A 20,058-nucleotide genomic window follows, 5' to 3' on the forward strand; every position below is an offset into this window, starting at 1 on the left:
ATTACGATGTTGGCAGAGTTTGAAATCAATCCACGCTTGAGTGAAGATTCTAAAGTTTACAGACACAAATTTAACAATGAAAATAGTGCCATAAACTCAAATTCTTTAAACTACATGATGTCATTTTGTGTGTTTGCTAAATCATGGTGACATCATCTTTAGTGCACATAAGGTCACTGTTTTCTAAGTGTCAAATCGTCCAATAGTATTGTACTTTACACCAATGAAGAATATTTTTTAGAGAAAATATGAAAAATATTTTCCCCACAATGAATGACCACTGAGGTAATATTATTAAATCAGATTGTCAGAAGTGAATTTTGGCAGGGAGGGCATCATCTTTTGAATACAACAGTGGTTAAAATCTAAATCAAGTATTTTTAGAGAGCTGGTATGTTTTGTTTTTTCATGGACAAGAACATTTTCAGGAATTATTACGCAAAGCCAAATTTCAAAGCCTGAAGTAAATTTTTTGAAATTCTAGGCTAGCATTCCAAGCCTACAGAAATGCTCTTAAAATCCATCTTGCAATAACAGTTTTATAATTTTTGTATTAAAAATCATTATCCGGACACTGAAACACAAGACATTCTTTAGAAATGATGATAATAATAAACAAACTAAAGTACCAGCTTAGTTCTATTTAACATCTTTATATCTCTGTGCAATTAAAGTATCACGTAACAGATGCTGAAACTAGAATCGTTACAACTGTACAATATAAATGACCAGCAAGACTGAAATAACGTTATAACTTTTAAGTCTTGATCATCGAATTCAGGTTCCACAAATTAAATGAAAAAAAAGAAGATGTTTGTAAATTCCATACTCTACAATAATAACATACAATTCATGTAGTATTTGGTATTGGCAGAATGAGTCTGTTTATTCACAATTCTATTACTGAATCAGATGTATTTTTTAGTCATTTTTTCCATATGGAATTAAATGATAGAAAGGTTTGATTTATTTCCATACTCTAGAATAATAGCATAAGATTCATGTAGTATTTGGTATTAGCAGAATGATTCTGTTTATTCACAATTCTATTACTGATGTATTCTCTAGTCATTCTTCCTTTAAGGAATTAAATGACAGAAAGGTTTTCGTTATTTCCATACTCTAGAATAATAACATACAATTCATGTAGTATTTGGTATTGGAAGAATGATTCTGTTTATTCACAATTCTATTACGGATGTATTTATTCTCTAGTCATTCTTTCTTTAAGGAATTAAATGATAGAAAGGTTTTCCTTATTTCCATACTCTAGAATAATAACAAATACAAGTCATGTAGTATTTGGTATTGGAAGAATGATTCTGTTTATTCACAATTCTATTACAGATGTATTCTCTAGTCATTCTTCCCATAAGAAATACTGAAAAAGGTGTTTGTTATTTCCATACTCTAGAATAATAACATACAATTCATACAGTATTTGGCATTAGCAGAACAAGTCTCTTTATTCACAATTCTATTACTGATGCATCCTTGTTTTTTCCATAAGGAAAGGTAAACAGCTGGAAAATTCCCAGTTTGTTACGTGGGACTGTTAGTTTACTTGCCTATATACCACAGCAAAACATGTGATAGGTTATTCACAGCACTGTTAAAGCTGCTTCAGCTGGGAATTGAATCGATATTTGTTCAACAGGAACTTCAAACTCAGTCCGTCCTTGTTGATTTTCTGTCGGATTACAATCAGTGTCGTTGTCAGGTTCCCGAGGCAGAGGACCAAGTAAATAAAAGCCAGGGCAAATACCTGCAATATAACAAAGGATTGTGTACTGCTAAAGCAATACATGTCCCCTACTGGGCCCAAATTGTTTTTTGGTATCTTCTAAATTCAAGGGCCATAACTCTGTGAAACAACATGAGTAAATCGCTATGAAAGTCAAACATGATCTGTAACAATACATGATAAAACTATACACAAAATTTCAGTTCAATATCTCAAGGCACTGTGATAAATACATCTGGGAAAACAAATTTTCATATCTCCTAAGTTCAAGGGCCATAACTCTCTCAAAACTACATAAATTGCCATTAAAGTCAAACTTGATCTGTAACAGTACACAATAATGCTATAAGACAATATCTCAAGGCAAAAAAAAAACATCCAGAAAACTATATGTGAAACAGACAGACAGACAGACAGACAGGATGGCGATGAAACCTATAGTCCCCTCTGGTTGGACCAGTATGGGATAACAAAGGATGAATTAATGAATGAACAGAAGAATGAATCAATAACAGAACCAAAGCACAAAGGAATTAATGAAGGAAGAAACAATTCCTCGAAACAAAACAAAACATAGCTGCTGAGTGTGAAGCAAAGTCACCACATTTTAAATGAACAGCTATTAGAAGACAAAGGTATGTCAGTTAAGACATTTGGTCAAGAAAGTGAGAAAAGAAAACTAGTGACATCACATAAATTACTCCTACCAAGTAACAGCAAGGATTTTTTTTTAATGCAGTGTGTCAATTAAAGAGTACATAATTATATTGCAGTAAAAAAGGAATACTTAATTCTAATCTAAAACTTAAAAGCGGTTCCTGTCCAAATAATGAACCAAACTAAAATTTCAAACAACCAATTGTAAAACGTTACACTTCCACTTGATGGTCCAATCTTCTGGCAGTGTTACTCGGGGCTAAAAATTCTGCTTTTTTCACAAGAATCCATGTGGATTCCCATGGAAGTAGTCCACGGGAATCCTCCGATTCTAAACATTTTCAGAGAAGAGAGAGAGCAAAAAAACCAAAACAAACAAAAACAAACCTGGTTTTTTAGTTGTTGGTTCCATTTTTTCTTTACAGTCAGTGTTTTTTTAGGTGTCTTACAAGCCCCAAGTTCAGCCAGCAAATGTTTCGCTAACGTTTGCAAACTATTTGATTGGTTCCCAATGTGGCCATTTGGTTTACCGTTAACCGCACAAACCAGTCTGGCGAACGTTTTTCCGCTCGGTCTGGCTGAACATTACTTTTCTAAGATTGCTTATTTGTAGACCACGCATGGGATACTTTTGCCGATGTATTTTGTGCATTGGTTCAATGTTTGTATGGATATTACTGAAGCACATTTCCACAATTGACAAAAAGATGTATTGGTTAAAAAGAACAGGTGATTCAAGGTTAGGAGCATTGTATCAGTGAACTAACATAGAAATGCTTAATATATTACAAAATTTGGGAACACTTAATTACGGTCTATTGTTATTACATGTATGTAAGAACTGAACAAACATATTCCTTTCGGTTCTCTTCGTTGGCAATTTGGTTCATAGAAATAGGCCAACCACCGCTTGGCTCCAGGTCAGACTAATCTTGATAAACCACTATGTTTCGAACATGCACATTTTATGCACTGATTATTCAATTTAATAAATTTTCGGAAATATTTCACGCGAATCCAAATAGATTCGGATGTTTTATGCTTGCGCCAATCCTGGCGCAAATCAGATTCAGAGATTTGGGCAAATGTTTAGCCCTGTTACTATGTATAATCTCTCTTCCTATTCATTTTTAGAATTAATGCAGTTGTACATTAATTCTAGGAAAAACTCTGGTTTAATCATACTTGATTTTAAGTTCAACATTCATGGATGTACATGTAACTATAAACCAAGATTCATTGATGTAGGTCTTACAGTTTGTGAGAAATGGAGCTAAACTATATTTTTCATGAAATTCATGTTCAGCCAAGCATGTACAGAAACTGTAAACAAAGACTACATTTGATATTAAACACCCTTACTTTTTTCAGTAATTATTTTTAGTAAATATACCAAACCACTGATTGTATGTTACTCACCTGCCATTCATGGCACCTCGAGTCCAAACTAAGCACAAACAGAATATATGCATTGTACATCTGGAAGAACTGCAAAAACAAGGGTAAACATTAATCTGAAGAACATGCGCTACTCAAAAATCACTTGTAAAAATCTTAACCAAGTTCTGGAAATACGGTTTTGTAAAATAGGCCTACATGCAATTCATATTATGAGATGCTGAGATGTCTGGAGACACATGCAACTTCCATATAAAAACTAGAAAAGACCATCAGTAACTAATTTTAAAGTCAATAGATATAATCTGAAATTTTTTAAAATGCCCTTTCAAGCCTATTTTTTTGTTAATTTGAGATCGCTTTGACCATGAGTCCATGTTCAACCTGCATATTTCAATCTGATCATTTCTCTGTTTCATTATAGTCAGTTATCAGTGCTAGTAATGGTTTCCAAATTTTGAGCTATTACAAGGTATGGATCTAAGATTTTTTGCAGGGGGAGGTTCTACATGAAACTACTAATTAAAAATGAAAGTTTATATTAGGAGTGAATGCACTTTAAAATAATTGGAAAAACTTATCTTTTTTTATCGTGTGGAGAATTTATGCAAAATATTGTAATGTGAATGTTACCCATTAATATTGTAAATCAGGGTTGGGGGTGAATGTATGCTCATAAAGTATATGGTACTCTTAAAATTCATGTTGTTCCTACCCAAATTAAAGTCACAAAATTTATGTGCACATTTTTTTCATTGCAGATAATAACCATTCACAAAATTTACAAAAACGTGCTAAGGTGTATATTAAAAAATTAATATTAATCCATTTACAGTAACCGAATATATTAAATACTGCCTAATAAGCTTTAAGTAAGCTGGATTATATGCCTTGGGATTGTGTGTGTACATTGATAGCAGTGTTCTCGCTGTTCCACGAAACTACTTTTTATCAGCTGGTGATATCAAAGCGATCGATTCATGGAAATAAAATGAATAAAAACATTTTAATCCCATATTAAGGGATAACTTTACAAAAATCTTTATTGTTTTTCATATCTTAAAATCTTTATTAAAATAATAATATTAAAACATTGATCAGTTCAGCAAAATGAATGCCCGTGAATGTTAGACCGACATCTCCGGTTCAAGTAACAATGAGTCGGCTTGTATTTCGTACCAACTTTTTTGTACCAAATACTGAGGGAAAAAATAAGGAGTATGTCTTTCTACAAAGTCGGTCAACACACAACGATATATGGTAACCAAGTTTTCCCTTTCTTTTTTGTTGCTTTTTGGGTTTGTTTGTTTGTCCACGGTTGCCCTCCTTTAACTTTCACCCAGTGAGAACACTGAATAGGTACTTACTAGATGAAAAAACATAACTAGTAAATGTGGCATCAACACCAGTATAAATGAATTTAAATGCAAACACAAAGGCTGAGAAACTTACGTAGCCAATAAAGAGAAATGGAAGCAAAAATGTCATGCCTTTCCACATCCATGACATGAATCCCTCTGAAAACAACAAAACAAATACTGTCAACATTCATTACTGGAACCATGTTTTTCCCTCACCAATTGCTAATCTAGCTGACAAAAAAAATGCACTAAGCTGTTAAGCAAGTGTTCATTATACAGTAAAACCCCTTTAAAATGAACCACCATGGAAACAAGTAAAAAATATCCAGTTTAGAGAGGTTCTGTTCTGTACTAATATCTGAAAACAGACCATGAAAAATGTTTGGTTTTGAAGCAATTCTGGTTTACAGAGAGGTTTCACTGTATTTTATAAAATATGTAATGTAATGTAATGAAAATACCATTTTCTATATTTTTCTTGACTATGATAGTTATGTTAACTTGTTATGTGTGAAAAATATAGTTTTACTCTTTGTTTCACAGGTCAAAAAATTATTATTTAAAGACTAAGCAGCATCAATGTATTTCTGTAAAACTGCTAATAGCCACTAATCTATGAATGTATACATGAAGAGTGTTCATCATCTTTGAAAATAGGAAGCTGTTTGAGAAAAATAAATAAAGATTATACGAGCTTGTGTGTCGTACTGATTCACATGCAAGTGTAATAATTTCTTTATTATCCATATTATTATTTTTATTAATAATAAGCTAGGACCATGTCAAAACATTTAACAAGAAGGAGACACTAAAATGTCATTTGGTAAGTGATTACACAGAGCTAAGATTGGGGAAGCCACATTATCTTATGACGTCGATTTCCAAAATTAATTCATTCACTGTGCACATGAAATCACTATGACACGTGTTTCATACTGGTTATATTTTCATGTATATCTTGAACTATGTGGATAATTATTAGCTGTATCTACCGAGCACAGTGAAGTGTATAATCGTATAAAAATAGACAACACCAGTAATCGCAGAAAATTGTTGCTTTAATTTTAACAAACTGTATACAATTAACAGAATTTGTAGAACAAAAACTTTCAGTTTTACATACCAACAGTAATATCCATGTCATGTCTCTGACCCAGTGCTTTTAGTCTGTACAGTGAACCAGACTGGTAGTAGTACTGCATTACGTACAGCATACCTGGAGGAAATGAAGATATTAAACACCGATACAGATGTAATCTGAACAATAAAACTGCAATATGTGATCAAGGCCCTACCTTTGTACAATGGGCATTTGGCAGAATAGTGGTTGATTCCATAAATCTCTATGTAAATTAATAACAATTATTATGAGGTTCTTGATTGCAAAAGTATAATAATTAATATTTTGGAAGTTCAAAGTAGTTGACTGAAAAAATACAAGTGGAATTTATGTAAAATTCTGAAAATATTAATTTTGTCAAAGAAATCATGCAGGTTAAATCATGTTGATGGTTGGCAATACTTTGGCAGTAACCAGCCATATAACACGATAGCTGCTACATACTTAGCCTGATGATGCTGGCTAGGTTTTGGAATAACTCGTGATTTAGGGATCATGCAAAATTAATTTAACATGGTACTAAACATCAACATTTTCCAACTACATGTAATCTAGTCATTGTTTGTTGTTTCATTATTGTTTTTTTGTGGGGTTGTAATATGGAGGTGGGGGGGAGTAGAAATTTTAGTCCAGATGAATAAAAATCTTATCTTAGACCTATTTTTTCAGAACTCTTGATACTCACTTCATGTACAATCTTTCCAGGGCTTTAGATCTCACTAATTTGGGCACAACAGGAACTTTTGTCTTTAATGAATACAGGAAGGTCGTTTTAGTTCAGTACTGTTTTTAACAGCTGCTGGAGAGTTGTCGATATTCAAAAATGCATTTTAAGTTATTTTAATGTAATTAAACTTAACATTTCAGTGTTTTTGGGGTGAAATATTTCGAGGTCAGCGTGTAACAATGATGTTTGTACTTAATTTGGGTGTGATTATTTTGGGCACGTTTATGGCCTCGAATTTGATGCAAACAAAGCCCTGCTTTCAATGACATTCTGCAAAAATGTTGAAGTTATTTTTGATAACAGGTTGAAATGTAGCTTATTAACTGTGGTTATGTAGTTGAGAAGGCTAACAAAACCCTGATTTGTTTTGGTTTTATTAGAAACAAAATGCAATTTTAATTTTTATAAAGCCTAGCACTTACTGATATACAGCATAAACATTATGTACTGTTTCCTGAACAGCAGGTACGACCAGCTACTTGGCCTGTAATAAACAAAAATTAAAATTAGAACCTTATTATTGAAGTAAATATTAATATACACATACATGTACATGTTAAAAATTCTGTATTGAAAGCAAACAGTTTGACATTAACTAGTACATCTTATTCAGCAGTTTTTCTCATAACAATGAACAACTTTACAATAAAAGATATTTCTGTTTTACATCTCTCTCAGTTTCTTTCTTGTACACTTCACTTAACATTAAATATAGAGAAATATTAAATTCATGACATAAGAAAAAAAAGAAAAAAAGAACACAGATTTAGAAAAGCAAAAATGTTTGTTTGACAACACATTTCAAATCATAGCAATTTGTTGTCTAATGTATAATTGTTTCAACATATATAAGAGAGGAAGCCAGCAGTCAACATATAAATTATTCCTACCAAGTAACCACAAACTATCTTTTACATTCCAAACAGAAATGCACGTGCCATGGCTTTTGGTATACCTGTAATGGTGCACCAATTGAGAAAAAATACCACTGGGTCTACTGAGGGGTTGTCAATCCTTCCTGTGACCCATCACACCTCAGGCATGCACTCTAACACCAAGCTAGCTCTCCCCTCCATAGCAATAGACTTGACCCATTTTCAGTTTTTCAAAAAGATAATTCTGCATTTGCTATAACTTATAAGTCCACTAGTTTCAAACCTTTAACCCACAGTGTGCGATTCTGGTTTCAAAAATGAAAGTGCCATAAGGACTCCCTGTTTGCAAATCTTGAGAGCCGGCCACCAATTAACCCAGCGAGACCTACCATTCGACTCCAGTAGAACAGAAGATACACTAAATGTTTTGCATGAAACCACGAAAAAGATTGCTATTCAAGACAGTGGTTTGCCAGGATTTTTAAATATATGTTGACCGTGTCATTTCGAAAAATCAATGTAATTTGTACAAATAATTTTTATAAGCCATGCATGCTCGTATGCTAGCCAAGCTAAAAGAGTCCAACATGATTTTTGTGAGCCTCGGACTCCCAGATTCGGACAATTCACCTATCTTAACTTGACTGTAGTTTTGGTCGCATTAATGCTACTAATATAAGGTTGGAAGACTTTTCTCAAAGTTGCAAAACATAAAGCAGAAACATGATTATTAAGTGTAGCAGAATTACAACCTTGACAGTTTACAAAGTGAAACACAGTAAAACTACAGAAGTTACAAATTTGTACTGAATACTTGATGGGTAATATTTTAAAATGATTTTTGGGGTTAATTTCTGCTTGTTTCCTTCTGCAATTTTGTTTTAGACTGATGCGAACAAACAGTAAGAAATGTTATCAATTAAATTAATTTTAAATCATGTAACTTGTCAGGGCTAGCTCTGGCACTCACCAAATTCGCCAATTGCGAATTTTGAAAGCAATTGGCGAATTTTATTTTAATTTGGCAAAATAATTGTATGTAATAACCGATATATTTTTTTTAGAATATAACTCTTGATTTCTGCAATTTTTAAGTTTAATAAAGAATTTGGCAAATTTTTTTGCTCACCCAGAGCTAGCCCTGTTTGTACATGTACATATAATATTTATTGGGAATGCAGAACAACAACATAAATATTTAATTAAGTTATATTGCTTCGGAAGTAAGGAAGGAAGGAAGGAAATGTTTTATTTAACGACTCACTAAACACATTTTATATTGCTTCGGACACTGACATCTGACACTTGGAAATTATATAAACCATGTTTTGGTGTGTCATTGTTGTTTGTATACTATGCAGCATAAATAATAGAAAATATTCACCATATTAAACTAATTCCTGCACAAACTGTGGAAATAAAGTGATGTGTCAACCACCAGCCTTTAATTCTGAAAAACAATATGAACAGTGGTAAGTAAACCATCAGAACTGTTGTAGAGTGACCACAGAAACATTCTACATATACTGATGGAAAGAAATAAAGAAACACATGGAATTGCAGATCAGGTTTGATTTCGTGCCATGTTTATGTCCCAAGTGAAATAATTTTGGAAATTATTTCATGAGGGACGTAAACATAATACAAAATGGTAGCGAGTTTAATATTCTTTTTATTTCTCCTAATCGATCTTAATTTAATAATCGATCTCAATTTATACCACTCAACTCGTTTAGCTGATGTTCCTGTTAGGTTGTAGTGCGCCAATCGATGACATCATCATGTGACGTCGAAGGTTTACATCTCACTTGGCATCAAGAGTGGGACTTATCACTTTGATATGTACCAAGATATTTTTAACTACATGGGTAATAAAGGAAGGAAATGTTTTATTTAACGCTGCACTCAACACATTTTATTTACGGTTATATGGCGTCAGACATATGGTAAAGGACCACACAGATATTGAGAGAGGAAACCCGCTGTCGCCACTTCATGGACCACTCTTTTCGATTAGCAGCAAGGGATCTTTTATATGCACCATCCCCACAGACAGGATAGTACATACCACAGCCTTTGTTACACCAGTTGTGGAGCACTGGCTCGAATGAGAAATAGCCCAATGGGTCCACCGATGGGGATCGATCCTAGACTGACCATGCATCAAGCGTACGCTTTACCACTGGGCTATGTCCTGCTCCACATGGGTAATAAATACTAGTATTTCACTTTCAGACAAAGTTTTATGAGGCAAACTCTATTAACGTGCCCACATCTGGCACCAAAGTTGTAATGCGGGACTGAAAGTTAGTCAAAATGATTGCCAGTAACAGTCAACTTATGACACTATGAATTGTAGGTTTGGGTTGCAGTCAATAATTGCTGTTACTAGTTGTGTCCCCTTATTTCTTTTCCATCAGTATACATTATTTGATGCACGATGTCAGTAACACACACAAAAAGAAAATGTTAAAAAAGCTAACAAATTAATTTTCCTTCTTCAAAAGGTTATCTACATCAACACTATATTGGAAATCAGAATCAATTTTACAATTGCATGTGGGTAATATCAGTTGAGAAATAAAAAGTAAGTCTATCATTAACTGAACTTACCGTGATCCATTGACAACAAGAATGCTCTCTCTGATGGTCAGTGTACAGTAGTACCACACTAACAGAAAGTGAAGAATCGCATCAATCCACCTAGAAAAAGAAAACAAGTACTGAAAACAATTGACGTCAACACTCTGTCACATGTATTGTTACAATCCACATATTGTGATGTGTAACACAGCCTCACAGGGCTTATACCTTCAGCAGTCAATTCAGCCAATTTCCATACAGATTAATTGAAAAAGAAAAGCATTTTATTAACCTTTTCCTGTCCTAAAAGGAGGAGCCGGCATAAGTCGACACCTGTGCCCATGACAGGCGTGCGCTACAACAGTGTGCTCTGAAATGTACACGTCAAGCCCACTGACCTGACCTGATTAATGTTTTGTATATAATCTAGATGTACTATGTAAGTAATGTGAGCGATCAACAAGAGTGTAAACTGCATTCAGAAACTTGTATTATATCTTCAATGAAAAGGATATATATATATATACAATGTGTTTTAGTAAAAAGCTTAGACTATAGCAGAATAGTAAATTTCATGTGTTAATGGCCTGGCAAACTAGTGAGGTATTTCTGCACCCCTGAAAAAGGGCATAAATAAGTAGCAAGCAAGATTGGAAAAGCATTATTTAAACAAACATATTACAAACTAGTCCTTCAAACACTGTCATGTAAGTGGTTGGCAATCACTTTTTTTTTCAAAGGGTAAAATAAAATACAAAAATAATTGTTAAAAAAATCACTTGACTCAACAATTTTATTCATGGTGTTTTGGCCAGTAAGTCTCAAAATTAACAGTCTTCAAAAGATCTGTGTACAAATAAACCTGCTGGAAAAAGATAGTAGACTACAAGTTGGCGATGAACTACTGTGTGTAAATTAGTATTACCTAGAGTCATCGAAAAAGGTTAGAAAAAAGGATAGGACCATGACGACATAGCTAACAGTCAGTTTGAACTTCTCGTACTCCTGTTTGTAGCTGTATCTGAAATGAAGTAGAACATACAAAACCAATTAGAAAAACCAGGCACAAAAGCAGTAATATATTCAAGAAGCAGAAATACATCAGGGCATCTAGAATTTTTATAAAATCCACTAGCCATGGTATCAGTGATTTTAAAAATTTACTAGCAACGATTAAAAATTCAGTAGCCCTACTGTACTTTACATGTAAGTTAAAAACAATTTTACTAATTAATAATAATGATCGGATATGTCACCTAAAGAGAGAGATAGAGCTTAAAAACACTAACATTGGGTGGTGATGGGGGGCAAGATATTCACATTTACAAAATAGACTTAGCTGCAGCACTTGACAAAAAAAAAATTACTAGCCGATGGGCATGGCAATAGTAGCTATTTACTAGCCCAACACTGAAATTCATTAGCCATGGGAGTGGGGCTACCATAATCTAGAAGCCCTGATGTAAGCTAGCTCCACCACTGAGATAAACATCTTTCTTGTTAAGTTGAGTCAAAGGGCCAAACAAAACCATTTCATGAATCTAGTCCACATAACTTAGTTTCTAATTTACCATGTGTAAAATTTAAATCTTCTAAGTTCCGTATAGAAATGCTATAGCTCAGTGTTTTTTTGTTATGGCACTATGGAATTGAGTGCAACCACAGTCTTTCCCCAGAAAGAAAATGGATTAAAATTAGGGTTAGAGTTAAGAAAATCATACAGTAATGATAAGAGTAATTAATTTTGTCAAAAGGTTAACTTAAAAAAAAAAAATCTGCAAAAAAATGTGGGTATGGTGCCATACCCGTTTTACCTTCTGGCAGAAACCCTGCAGCTGCTTAAAATGTATATCATCAATTAAAGTAAGTGTATAAAAGTGCACTGGTTAGTATTCTGTGGACTTTAAAACATTTAATTTAGTCACTTACTTGTCTGCCTTGTTCAGCAGTGAGATGTTTACTTGACCAAGGATGATACTCAAATATAAGCTGAAAAACAAAATTTAAAAAAAATTAATTAACTACAATGAAAATTCTAAATCAAAGAAGTATACATTTTTACAAAGATAAAATTATCTGAAAATGTACACATATTAAGGCATAGAGATAAAATTAAATTAAAATGCAGTGAACTCTAAAACTGGATATGTCTGTCTATCCTCTCCATACATTATAAAATATTCAGATGCAACAATAAAACAATAAATAATATTGAAATAAAAACATGCAGAGAGGGTTCAGCATAGAGTGTGTCTTAATATAGGCACTGCCTGTTGGCCAATCCATTACCAATACAATTTGGTAAATAAATATTGTGTAAACCAAAAGGGACCAACAGAGTGCTGGATTAGACAGGTGTTACCCTAGCTATTGTCACTGAATGAGATGTTGAGATTGTGTTGGTTGGACAGTAAATTTAAAACAAGTAAAATGACACAAAATGACTACAGCTATGTTTGGCTGTACATGTAAAAAAGAAGCATAAAATCATATCAATCATAAATCAGTCTTTGTAGTAATGTGTACCCATTCTTGTGCGGAAGTACTTCCTCCATCTCACGAAATGTAGATTTTCTGTCATCTATTTTACGCCTTAGATCAGACAACACTGTTTTCTCTTCCTCTGTTAGTTTCTTTTCATTCCTGGAAATGCATTTTAAAAAAACATTGAATTTTTTTTTTAAGAGGAACTTTTAGTACTATAGTAGCAAAGGAAACCAAATAAACTTTAGGTCTTGAATTTCAAAAAATCATGTTTATTGTATTAAAATATAGTGACAAGTTTAACCTTGAACACAATAATGTCCACTGTAACCAGAACAACATATATATATATATATATATATATATATATATATATATATATATATATATATATATAGATGATGGCTTAATGATCTATACCATAACATAAAATATAGTACATTATAACAATTTTACCAAATGTTCTTATAAACATCAAAAATTGTAGAAACCCAATTATTTTCTAACAAAGTATCAATTATTGCATTAAAATATTTCATCAAAATAAAATTTGCCAATTGTTTTTAAAATTCAAAGTTTGAAAATTTGGTCAGTGCCGAAGAAAGCTCTGTTGATACAGGTATCAAGCATCTCACAAGGTCGTTCTAAAGGCAATGTGGTCTTTGAATGGTGTTCAGAAAATGTGCCTCTCTATTTCAAGTTATATTACAATCACTGTTTCTATCAGCCAATAAAAGCAAAGTCCATACAGGTATTAAGCATTTTACAGGTCGTTAGGCAATGTATTATACTACGATATCTAGTCTTTGGATGCTTATTATAAAAGGTGGCACTTTATTAATCCCCTATCGGTTCAACCCTAGGTTTCATATCTGTCCTGTCCCACATAAAGTTTTCCAGATGTTTTTCCCAAATGCCTCAAGATAATGCTCAAGCTGAAATTTTTGGTATAACTTTACCGTGGTAGTATTTGTAAAAATTAGAGTCTCCACGAGTACTCGGGCACTGGCTGAGTGTACCAAGACCCATACCCGTACAAGTGAGACAATCTAGAGCAGTTATTTCAGCAGTAACTAATCAGCAATAACTATATAATCATGTGCTAGTTTCTCTTTTTAATGTGACCCTCCATCCATCACAAAACTGAATGTATCAACTGGTTTTTAACTGGAATATAATGACATGATTTGGTATTCAGGTTCAGCACTGGAATTAAGATGGATAATGCTATTTTACTTTATACCTCAGTCTTATTATCATCTAGTAAGTTCTAGTATGTGTCGGGTACTAAGGTCCGGTTCGAGTTTGACCCTCAAGTACACGAGTCCCAATATTTTGTACTCATGGAGATCCTATCACATATCAAGTTTGACTTTTATGGCAATTTACCTATTTTTGACAGAGTTATGGCCCTTAAACTTAGGAGATACAGAAATCTGTTAAGCCTGGTAGAGGACATATATTGCTTTTAGATTGTACTCTCAGATTGCTTATTTCAATTTATTCTGAAAACTACTGTTTCTACTAACAGATTATCAATTGCATAGAAACATTCATTACAAGATCGTTCATTTGACTTAGGTCAATTGGGGATGGATATATTATTTATTTTTATTTTTATTTTAACGACACCATTAGAGCACATTGATTTATTAATCATCAGCTATTGGATGTCAAACATATGGTCATTTTAAAACAATCATAGAGAGGAAACCTGCTACACTTTTCCATTAGTAACAAGGGATCTTTTATATACACCATCCCACAGACAGGAGAGCTTTTGATACATGTATACCAGTTGTGGTGCACTGGCTAGAACGAGAAATAACCCAGTGGGTGATATAATACTGAATACTTCTTGAGTGTTTCGTTGATTGTCTTCATACGGTAGCGGTGGTGAGCAATGCTGGACAGACATTTCTTCTGGCATGCTACCATTTCATCAAGCTTCTTCTGATATTTCTTATGTTCAGCCTGCTCCAAATAAACAAAAATATTAATACATGTATGAGAAAACTAAACAGGGTGTAATTTTAGTTCCAATTATTCTGTTATTTTTTAAGATGTGTTAATTGGTATGTATGTACATTAATTTTTCATAAATTTACAAAACCAATGCACGGCTTCTAGAATTTGTATGACAATCCACTAGCCATGTCATCAGTGATTTAAAAAAATTGACAAGCCACAATTAAAAATTCTCTAGCCCTACTTTAAGTAAATATAATTTTACTAATAGTAATAATTGGATGTGTCACCTAAATAGGGAGATAGAGCTTAAAAATCATGGGGGAAGGGGGTGGGTCATGATATTCATATTTACAAAAAAGACATATGAAGCATTTGACCCTCTGTTTTTCACTAGTCATTGGGCATGGTGATAGTAGTTATTTACTAGTCCAACACTGAATATTACTACCCAAGGGACTGGGGCTACCATAATCTAGAAGCCCTGCCAATGTTGAAAAATTAAATTATCAAAATTAGTACAATGTGTTATATGTACATAAATTGTAAATATAAGTTACTGGACATAAATCTACATAATAATTTTTCGCCCAAATAGGGCTTGGATTTAATTTGCATTTATGCCCACTAGATCATGCTGACTATCATCAAATGACTGTGCATTTAATAAGATATAAAGTACACAGGGTCAATAATGGAAATTGTTTCGCACTTATTTCCAATTTACCTGATTGTTTTGTCCTGGGTGGACTCGCACCATAAATCAGGTCGTTTCACCTCTATGTAGCGTTGTTTTGCCACAGTTTTTATTAAAATTTGCATTTATGCCCACTAGATCATGCTGACTATCATAAAATGACTGTGCATTTAATTAGATATAAAGTACACAGGGTCAATAATGGAAATTGTTTCGCACGTATTTCCAATTTACCTGATTGTTTTGTCCTGGGTGGACTCGCACCGTAAATCAGGTCGTTTCACCTCTATGTAGCCTTGTTTTGCCACAGTTTTTATTTAAAAAATTGTTGGGGTTTTTTCTTCAAATTATAGTCTTTCAACATCATAAAAAAGGTATTAAGTAATGTGCCATATTTGTAAGTGGGTTAAGATCAATACTGATTTCTTTGCTTGCTATAACTTCATTTTTGCAAAAAATTCTATCAATATAATAAAGGCTTTTCACTTTTATCATGCACAAGCAGATGATGTTACAAATTTTCAAATGTGTATATTACTGAATGCAAAAGACTGAATGTGTTAAGGCCGAACCAAATTGTTAACAACTACAATAAATTACTCTCCTACCTTTAATTAGTTTGATTTCCCCAAATTTTGTCCAGACACAAATTGTGCTATAAACATTACATTAACACATATTCCACATACAAGACTGTAACAATGTCACCTATATCGACTTTGTTGAGATAACATATAGGGCAAAATACATACAGTTTTCTGCTGTCTGCCATTTTGCTTGTCTATGGAATACTCTTCATGAGGGGTAGATCGATATGACATAATATAATGTCATGACATGTGCTGTGGTATGCATTCTTCATGATGTCAGATTAATTATGTCACATACTTAGGAGGCTTCCACCCATCTTGAACTTTGAAGAGTATTCCACAAAAATGCAAAATACATATATGGTGAAAAATTGCATATATCTTGTCCTAGGAGATCTTGTCGTTATAGCTAGGCGATATGGTTTCAGTCTACGGTCAACAACAGTCACTTTTCAGTTGTTTTGGCTTTGTCCATAATAAATATAGCATATCTTACTGTAATTTCACTTGAAATATATATTTTGTAAAAGGTACAGTTTTTTAATCACAAGATTTTCTTCAAACTCATTCAGATGCATTAACAAAGTTCAAACAAACAAAATTGAATAGCAATTTTGCCAGCATTCTTAAAACGGAAATGTCATGTACAATTGTATTCAGTTTATGGTTATTGTAAGGAGACACAAACTGACGTCAGTGGAATACCAACGTCATGAATTCAAATTCAAAATTAGCTATATTATTACAATGCTTCACCAAATTATAATAAAAACTGGTCTAACCTTGACCCCTGTCAAATTTCTATATAACAAGCAGACAACACTGTTTACAGGTCGTTATTTTTTTTATTTGTCATAATTCTGAACAAAATATAACCAAGTTTTAAAAAATCGAAGAAATAAAAAGTACCTTTTGTCAAATATATCATATCAAAAAATTACTGTGGCAGGGGACAATATTTCAAAATGTTAGGTAATCTAAAGTCGGTTAACGTGAGTTTTACTTAGGTAACCGATGTGAATTTAGTTCTGGTACCGGATGAGTTATATCTACCTAACTGCAAAACACTTGAACTACGTTCTATGTACACTGGTGGTTCAAACGTTTAAAAAAAAAATCATAAACTGATTTTTAATTCGACTTCTAATGGTACTTTTAATTTGAGAAATTAATTGTTCACCACGTAACCAATTGGCCGTTCACGTGATTTTAAAGTTGCGTAACCGACACGCGAACAGAACAACAGTTCTCGTGAAATATATTGTACCCTGCTGTGGGATATGTTTTATTTTTTGTGTATGAAGCCAAAACAAGAGTCTGAAAAGTGACTGTCATCAACATTAGGTTCCCCCACCCTAGCACTCCGACTGTAGAGTAGAGTAGGCCTACTTGGGCTAACCCCACCCCTGAAACTATATAAATGTAGTTCAGAATCATGGACTTCGGCCTAATGTGCCTTGTGCAGTATTCCAGAATTTAAAAAAATATATAAAAAATTGAACCTGGTTATTTGATACTAGATTAATCACGAGATTGCCAAATTAATATATAAATAGTGTGTGTAATTCAACAAAATAGCATGAATGTTAATTTCTTGTTGCATTAAGCAGAATTGCACCCTCCGAGTCTAAAAGTGGACTCTCCCTTCTGCTGCAAGGTCTCACCTCCAGTTGCTCAAATTCTTTTTCCAAATCATTCCAGTCATCAAGGCAGCTCTCCAGTTCAGAGTTTGCCATGTTCTTCGTTGTGTCAAAGACTGCAATATAAAGATTTGTCGATCGTTGTATGCACTGACTGCAGAATGTTCTCAGTGTTCTTGTAGGCTTTAAATTATTTTTATACAAAAAGTTTTTAACAGACGTACCTTCCAAGGGAGATCACTCTACTTTAGAGGGTTTTTATAAAAGATGGATTGCCAAAAAAAACACTCACCCCAAACTTATGATTTAATTAATCGAAATCAGATATGTCAACACAGACTGACGTTTAAAACAAACGATCGAGTGGCTATGTACAGAAGTAGTAGGATACTAAAACCTGCCAGAAACTGGTTAAAAAAAGAAAATTGTCAGTAACGACTTTAAAATATATATTCAAATCACTACTACATCCACGAAAAGGCAGCGTCTCTCTCACTAACGTGTCTGGGTCAGTCAGTTCCGATAACTGGATGGAATAACACATACTTCAACTTTAATCGGATATAAAATAAAAAAAGGGCATGAACTAGAAATGTTTATATTCATTGGCGGATCCAGAGGGAGGTCCCTTCTTCTTCTTCTTTTTTTTTTATCTTTTATAGTTCATCATGAACAATGGGCTAAATAACATTAAATTGAATGCAGCAGATATTACATAGTCGACTCCGTTTTGGTAATAGTAACTTAAAGGAAACATGTCACGTAAACCATATTTGGCACCAATCATGTACAATTAATTATAAATTGAATCACCTGGAAATTTGTTTTATAAAAAATTAATTACTTAAAATATCTCCATAAAAGAACCCCAGATACGAGCTCTTAGCGGAAATTGCCGATCTTTAATGAGCAGGGCAATCACGAGGTCCGTGATGTCAGAGACGCGTCGCTTGATCGGAAGCCTTACACTTAAAAGCATTAGTCCGTACCACTCATAAAGAATCTAAGACTTGCACAGCTTACCAAAACAATGAGTGTTCGTTCGCAAAACGTTTTGCCGTATCAATATGAGCTGTTAGTAAATGAAGAAAGACACACATTTACTTACAACAGTGATACTGAAGAAAAAACGGATAGCGAGTCGGAGGGTGGAGACACTGATGGTGCCAGACCAGACCGGTCGACCAATTTACAGCCCGGAGCCCGAAAGTAACCCGGAGACAAAACCAAAACTCGGATGCTAATGCCGAGGTGTATACTGTTCATATTTAGCATAAAGATACACCTCGATATGATGTATTTAAATATGTAAAAAATATAAATGTAGGACAAACATTTTTTTTTTTTTTTTTTTTTTTAGAAAATATCGCATTTTTTATGTTCGGGCTGTACATAATGAAATCTGTATGCACAGTGTAAACAAACGCTCTAATTTACGACAAGGCGCTTCACTTTCATTAACGTGACTTGTAAAACAACATAAATGACTTGAGAGTATAATCAACTTTTAAACTAAATATATTTCTATTTGCATCAATAGAACGAAATGGGGTTATAGTATTTTTCTCACATAAAAAAAAGTAGCATATTATTAGGCCTATTGGTAGGGTGCGTTAGAGTAAAAACGACCACTCACGATACCCAAGTGATAATTTTCTTTTCTTTGGTACTACGTAATTGGTCAGTTTTGTAATTTTAGATGGGAAAGTCTACTTAATCAAGGGTTTTACAGCATTATTTACAGTAATGAAACCCCCCCCCCTGCTCCGGAGTTAGTCACTGGCGAAGTCGGAGGCTAAATCCGTAGTGGGCGTGCCTGAACCTTTTTGGATAGGGGCACGAGAAAACAGTTCCACTCCACTACAGTAATGAAGCAGGGCGGCTGATAATGTCCATTAACATTGTACTATAGTCGCGACAGGTTACGCCACAATACCCTGTGATCTTAAAAAAACTGGCACGTATTTTGTAAGTATGTCTAGACCGTGGTAATCACTTACCTGGTCGATACCCAGCAATATACACCTGCCAATCAGGAATCATGTGTGCAGGCCACGGAAAGAAAGAAAGAAAGAAAGAAATTTTAAATAATGTTGCTTTGAAGATTAAAAACATTATTTAAAATTATTATTGTTTTCTACACGTTTTTTAAAAACATATTTAAATACATCGTACTGAGATGTATCCTCATGCCAAATTCCATGTTTGTATATG

At 33.5% G+C, this 20,058-nt stretch overlaps 1 protein-coding gene across 2 annotated transcripts; it reads right to left on the reverse strand.

Annotated features, from left to right (window-relative positions):
- Window positions 1-1,437: 1,437 nt before the first annotated feature.
- Window positions 1,438-18,556, reverse strand: LOC121368691 (ion channel TACAN-like). Of its 2 annotated transcripts, XM_041493430.1 has the most exons (12): window positions 17,869-18,552; window positions 14,805-14,923; window positions 12,992-13,108; window positions 12,395-12,454; window positions 11,391-11,486; window positions 10,496-10,585; window positions 9,267-9,332; window positions 7,430-7,491; window positions 6,284-6,376; window positions 5,252-5,316; window positions 3,821-3,889; window positions 1,438-1,765 (listed from the first exon to the last, which is right to left on the reverse strand). In XM_041493430.1, exons 1-12 carry the CDS (start codon window positions 17,938-17,940, stop codon window positions 1,613-1,615), a joined length of 1,062 nt encoding a protein of 353 aa, XP_041349364.1. In that variant the 5' UTR covers window positions 17,941-18,552; the 3' UTR covers window positions 1,438-1,612. The 2 variants fall into 2 exon arrangements, with proteins under 2 accessions (XP_041349364.1, XP_041349365.1); XM_041493431.1 differs by lacking the exon at window positions 11,391-11,486 and having other exon boundaries at window positions 17,869-18,556.
- Window positions 18,557-20,058: the final 1,502 nt, after the last annotated feature.

Source organism: Gigantopelta aegis, chromosome 3 (assembly GCF_016097555.1).
Source record: "Gigantopelta aegis isolate Gae_Host chromosome 3, Gae_host_genome, whole genome shotgun sequence".
NCBI classification, from domain to species: domain Eukaryota; kingdom Metazoa; phylum Mollusca; class Gastropoda; order Neomphalida; family Peltospiridae; genus Gigantopelta; species Gigantopelta aegis.

What these genes read in the sequence shown, in the direction of transcription:
- LOC121368691 (XM_041493430.1), bottom strand. Translation starts at nt 17,940, where the DNA reads ATGGCAAACTCTGAACTGGAGAGCTGCCTTGATGACTGGAATGATTTG. An exon ending in GTACTTCCGCACAAGAATGG is followed by an intron (nt 12,455 to 12,991) that starts GTACACATTACT and finishes TTTGTTTTTCAG; the next exon opens with CTTATATTTGAGTATCATCC. An exon ending in ACCTTTTTCGATGACTCTAG is followed by an intron (nt 10,586 to 11,390) that starts GTAATACTAATT and finishes TTCTTTTTCTAG; the next exon opens with GTGGATTGATGCGATTCTTC.